Source organism: Quercus suber, unplaced genomic scaffold (assembly GCF_002906115.3).
Source record: "Quercus suber isolate HL8 unplaced genomic scaffold, Cork oak 2.0 scaffold_124, whole genome shotgun sequence".
In the NCBI taxonomy this organism is placed as follows: Eukaryota; Viridiplantae; Streptophyta; class Magnoliopsida; order Fagales; family Fagaceae; genus Quercus; species Quercus suber.
The window spans coordinates 909,577-914,768 of NW_027069588.1; the positions used below are offsets into that span (position 1 = coordinate 909,577).

The 5,192-nt window shown below is 38.6% G+C and overlaps 1 protein-coding gene across 1 annotated transcript; it reads right to left on the reverse strand.

Moving 5' to 3' along the window:
* Positions 1–713: 713 nt before the first annotated feature.
* LOC111993139 (putative inactive disease susceptibility protein LOV1) lies at positions 714–3,977 on the reverse strand. Its single transcript, XM_024025005.2, has one exon. The coding sequence runs from the start codon at positions 3,975–3,977 to the stop codon at positions 714–716; it is 3,264 nt and encodes a 1,087-aa protein (XP_023880773.2).
* Positions 3,978–5,192: the final 1,215 nt, after the last annotated feature.

The window sequence follows — 5,192 nt, forward strand, 5'->3', positions numbered from 1 at the left end:
GACAAGATACAAGAAAACGTGCCTTTTGCCTTGAAGTTTGTATCAAGGAGCACCATGATACAATTCTCCAAGGTCATCCTTGTCACCACTTTGACGTACCGAAGAATGATGGGAAGATCCCAGAGAGTATCAAATGCCCTGACTGTCATCGTGTCATGGAGATGTATATCAAGTTTAAATGTTGCTACATTGATGGTCCTATGAAGAATAAGGCACTGCACTAGAACAAAGTGTCTCCTGTATTTGGACATATGATGTATGCTTCTCACTCTATGTGGATCTCATATCGTTTTGATGCTCACATGTTATGAAAGGTATACTACATATGCCTAATGCATTAGATAGTTATTGCTGCAGAATATGGCTACCTCTCTATATCTGCCAACACTATTGCTTCCAAATAATTGTGTTCATGTTCAATGTTATGGAAAGTACTCATGTAATGGTTTTATTTTCATGTTGCAAAGGGAGACTTTTATTATGTATGACAATCTGCTTGCAAATTTACACTTTTCATTTTGTTCTATATTTTGTTCGGGATCTCCAAACACTTACGCTTTCCTCAGGGACAGTCAAATAATGAAGGGGAGCAGAACATATTCATAATGAAAGGAATGACTGAGGACTGAAAAATTAAAACGAACAGAGAAAGAAACCGATGGACAGCCTGACCTACGTATAAGCTTGAGCTTCATGCTTCCATTCAGCATTGACTACTGTTTATCAATAATTATGGCCGGAGAGATAGCAATATCACCCCACATTTGCTCCTTGCTGGATTCCTTAATTTCTGCTGTGAATTCCACTGGCATATCTTTTAACTTCAATTCACGAAGATTCTTTAGATGACTCAACCCAGTGGGGACCCTCAATCTCTTGCAAGAACGAATCTCCAACTGCTTGAGCTTTGGCATTGCTTGTTGCTCTATAGTCCACTGTTCTAGTTCTTGAAGCATCCAGAATTTCAGAACTAGAAGCTGGGGAAAGCCTCCAATGGAGCAAACCATGCTGTTCCCAATATATGAACCAGAGTATAAACTCAGTGATTTAATGTTGTGAAGCTTCTCTAACTCTGGGATTGGATCATCTGAAAGTTTAGAAGCTGATAAGGTCAGTTCAGTGAGGCTTTGAAGGAATCCATCTTTGATGATGGATGGATCCAATTTCCCAAACAAATATAGACTAGAGAGCTTTTCAAGACCTGACAAACACTTCACCATTAGATCTTGAGGCCGACCCATTTCATCAATTGATTTCAATTTCAAAAATTGAAGGTGCTTCAGTTCTAGAAGACTCTGTGCAAATACTTCTTGTTCTGACAACTTCAGCTGAAATGCAAGTATCAATTTTCTAAGATTTGCCAACCTGTGGAGGCCATCCTTCAAAGGACTGTCCTTGTCGACAAATGCACCTTGCAGTGTTTGGAGATTTGGCAAAAAACTCCCTCTTGGATGATGCTCAATTTTGCTTCGATAAATTTGATCCATATATAGGTGTCGAAGTTTGAGCAATTTCCATATTGAACTAGGGAGTGTACGGATATAAGTATGCTTCACATCCAGAGTTTGAAGGTTCACTAAGTTGCCAATTGATGATGGTATGGTTTCCAAGAATGTCCACCTTAGGCTCAAATATGTTAAATGAGTTAATCTTCGTATAGTGCTCGGCAATTGAGGTCTAAATACATGCTCAAGATCAATTACCTGTAATTGTAAGAGATGCCCACCTGCAATGCCCTTACGAAGCAAGTTACCACTATCTTCTCCGGGTTTATTTCCTTCTCGAAAATCAAAGTAGAGCATGGAGGGGGGTCGTCTACAACTTAGCAATTTATTTTGTATATAGGTGCTGCTAGCATGATTATTACTAGAACTGGCATCATTTTCATCAAAACAAATAATAAGCCGCTGAACTAAGCTTGACCTTGGATACCTTTGCAACCATAGTTCTCGTAGAGCATTGGGGAAGCCACATCTCTTGACCCTCCCATTAAGTTTTTTTTCCACAACTTGTACCAAGTTTCGGCTTATCAATTCTGACAAATACTTTTTTGCAACAGATTCAAGAGTCTCAAGCTCATCACCACTTGGTTTTGCCAATCCTTCTGCAACCCACAAAGCAACTAATCTTCTTGCAGGAATTTCGGAGTCCCTTGGGAACAGTCCAAAGTAAGAAAGACATTGCCTTAGATGTGAAGGCAAGTCTTTTTCATTTAATTCCAAGGTTTCTAACCATGGTGTTTGATTATGATCCATATGCTCTAATACCCTGGACAGCTCCTCGGAAGTTACCCTTTTTGTCCCTGACAATAGATAACCAAGACGTAAGATGGAAAGTGGCAAGCCCCCACATCTTCCTACAAGTTTTTCTGCAATTTTTTTCACTTTTTGTATATCAACGTCCGGAGAGATTTCAGGTTGAGAAGTTTCAGAAGGAAGGCGCACCACTTGTGTAAACAAATCCCAGCTCTCATCTTTGGTTAGTAGCTGAAGTTGGTGTGAGACGCTATTTTGGTTGACATGTGAGGCTACATCCTTATATCGTGTGGTAAGCACAATTCTGCTCCCATTTGTGCTATTTGGGAATGCTGATTTTAAAGTATGCCATTCTTCCTTTGTCGAGATGTTGTCCAGAACTACAAGATACTTTTTATCCCACAAGAAATCGTGCACCTCCCGGATCCAGTAATATTGATCTTTTGCATTCGGCTTCACTGTAGTCGGCATGATCTGGCTTCCAATAATATTCTCGAGTTCATTGTCATCTGCCACTTCATCAGGTAGAGACACCCAGGCTCGGAATTCAAAGTGGTGATGAATAGCTCTATGGTTATAAACTGTCTTCGCCAGAGTTGTCTTACCTATGCCCTTCATCCCCACAATGCAAAGAGTAGAGCAATTCTCACCACGGTTGGTCAGTTGTGAGATCACTTCATGTGTGTCTTCTTCCAAGCCTACTATCACTTCATGTGTGTCTTCTTCCAAGCCTACTACCAAGTTTGTCTCTTCCCTTAGCTCAATGCGACAAACCTTTATGCATATCTCAAGAAGCTCAAGAGCGTTGTTGAGTCGGCCAATTTCTTCGGAAAATTTTGCTAGAGGATCTGTCTTCTTTTGTCTTTTGATCCTTTTGGAGACTGAACTTTGTCTGCAGGTTCTCAAAGAATTCTCGGCATCTCTAACAATATTATTGAATTGATCGGTCCAAGCCTCTCTTGAATACTTTATGCCTTTAGCTGCTTCTGCATCTCCAAGAAGATGGTACACTTGCTCAATTTTCGTGCATAGCTGCTTGAGGAGATTAGCTACCTTGATTGGTTCCCGATTGAGCTGGTTTTTGATGTTGTCTAAAAGAGATGGAGCATCTGTGCAATCTATGGCTTGAGGTGGGAACGCTGGTTGTTGTGGGAGCCGGACAGATCTTGATCGATCTCTGCTGATAAAGTTGAAACCATACTTATCCTTTCTTTCAAAGAGGTCCCAGATGACAGTCTCCACCCAGATGCAGCAACGACGGAGGTGACGCTTTGCGTAAAATAAAGGCAGAATCCAGCTCATGCTCTGTATGCTGTCCATGTCGTGTTCTACTTCGTGGATGATCTCTTCTGCTTCCTTCACCCAGGCCATTTCCGTTTCACTGTCGAATTTAAGACCTTCTAAATCTCTCAGGAAAGCAAGAAGTAGCGTCAGTGGCAACTTGATCGAGTACTGTATTCTCTCTGAACCTTGATTCTTAGCGATCGGTTCATTTAATTTCTCTTCAATAGAGAGAGTTGCTTCAGCTCGTTTGTAAACAGAGGATTTGTGTTCCTCTAATGGTCTGTCCTGCAGGCGTCTAACAATAGACCTTGAAATCTCCAGTGATTTATAGATGTCTCTAGTATCTGTTTCTTTATTCCTAATATGATCCCTTATCAGAAGCTTGATCTGATATAAGTCAGCATGGAATTTTATCAGATTCCCCAAATAAACCGGCATCAGAATTTCACTTCTTTTTCTTTGTCTCCCAAAGATTTGATTGCAACCCTCCTCCCTAATCAGCTTTTTGGTTATCTCCACCCATTTTTTCTCAGCATCACTTATTCTTACAGTCACTCCTGGTAGTCTCAGCTGGGAATCCCGAATTTGATGAGCTTTCTCATCTATCTTTTTCCGTGATTCTGAAACGTATTTTACATCTTTTATGAGGGCATCCAAGAGCCTCCATTCCCTTCTGACCCACTAGTAATTATCCTCTCCATTTTGAAGGTCACCACGGAAGAGTTCAAGACTTGCTAAAATCAGAACAGGGCATGTAATGACTAACAATATATAAGCGCAACTATGCAACGTAAAGGAATAAAACGATTGACAGACAATAGCAGGAGTAACAGTCATGAAAGAGCTTGGAAATCACAAACCAAAAGGCCATGAGTGCTCTTGTCGTTGTACGTCAAATAACACGAAGTAATTATATTGTTCAAAAGGAATTGTTTCTGAGTTGGTCTTAGAATAGAATAGGTGAAGCAAGTGGAATGGCTTTAGCACAGCCTGCTCAGGTGAAAAGGTCAGGAGAATCCAGGGCTCAAGTAATAAGTGTGGGATTAGAGGTGGTTGGTTTTCACTAATCTTCTTTCACTCTCTCTTTTTATTAAAAAATCAAAGTCTATCAATAATGATTCTTTTTACCAAGACAACTATGGCAAATTTTGTGTAACGTTTTGAAAGCAATGCATGTGTTTGAGGGAAAACAAAAAGAAAAGGAAAAAGTCCTATATAATCAAGATTTTCTTCTCAAAAAAAAAAAAAAAAAATCAAGATTTATTTTATATTTACATATTGTTACATAATCATGATAATATTTTATTATCTTTGAGTTGTGTCATTTCATTATTTTAAATTTATTTTTTATTTTTTATTTTTTATGAATTACTTGATCATTAGTGAGATTTTTGTCTAGATGTTGCTCTCTCTAGATTGGTATTTTCTAATACCAAATTATAATAATAAAAAAAAATCTGCAAAACAAGAATAAACTAAATTCTAAAACGTAGAAAACTAAAATCTAATTTATTAAATGATTTTTTGGAACAGTAAATTTTAGACCGTGTAGTAGACTTGTTTACAAAGATTAAAACCTTAAATTATTAAGTGGAAATTGATAAAAAAATAATTTGGTACAATCTGTACATTTTTAGATCCCTTAACACAAGT

Coding starts and splice junctions, on each gene's coding strand:
- LOC111993139 (XM_024025005.2), bottom strand. CDS start 3,977: ATGCCGGTTTATTTGGGGAATCTGATAAAATTCCATGCTGACTTATAT.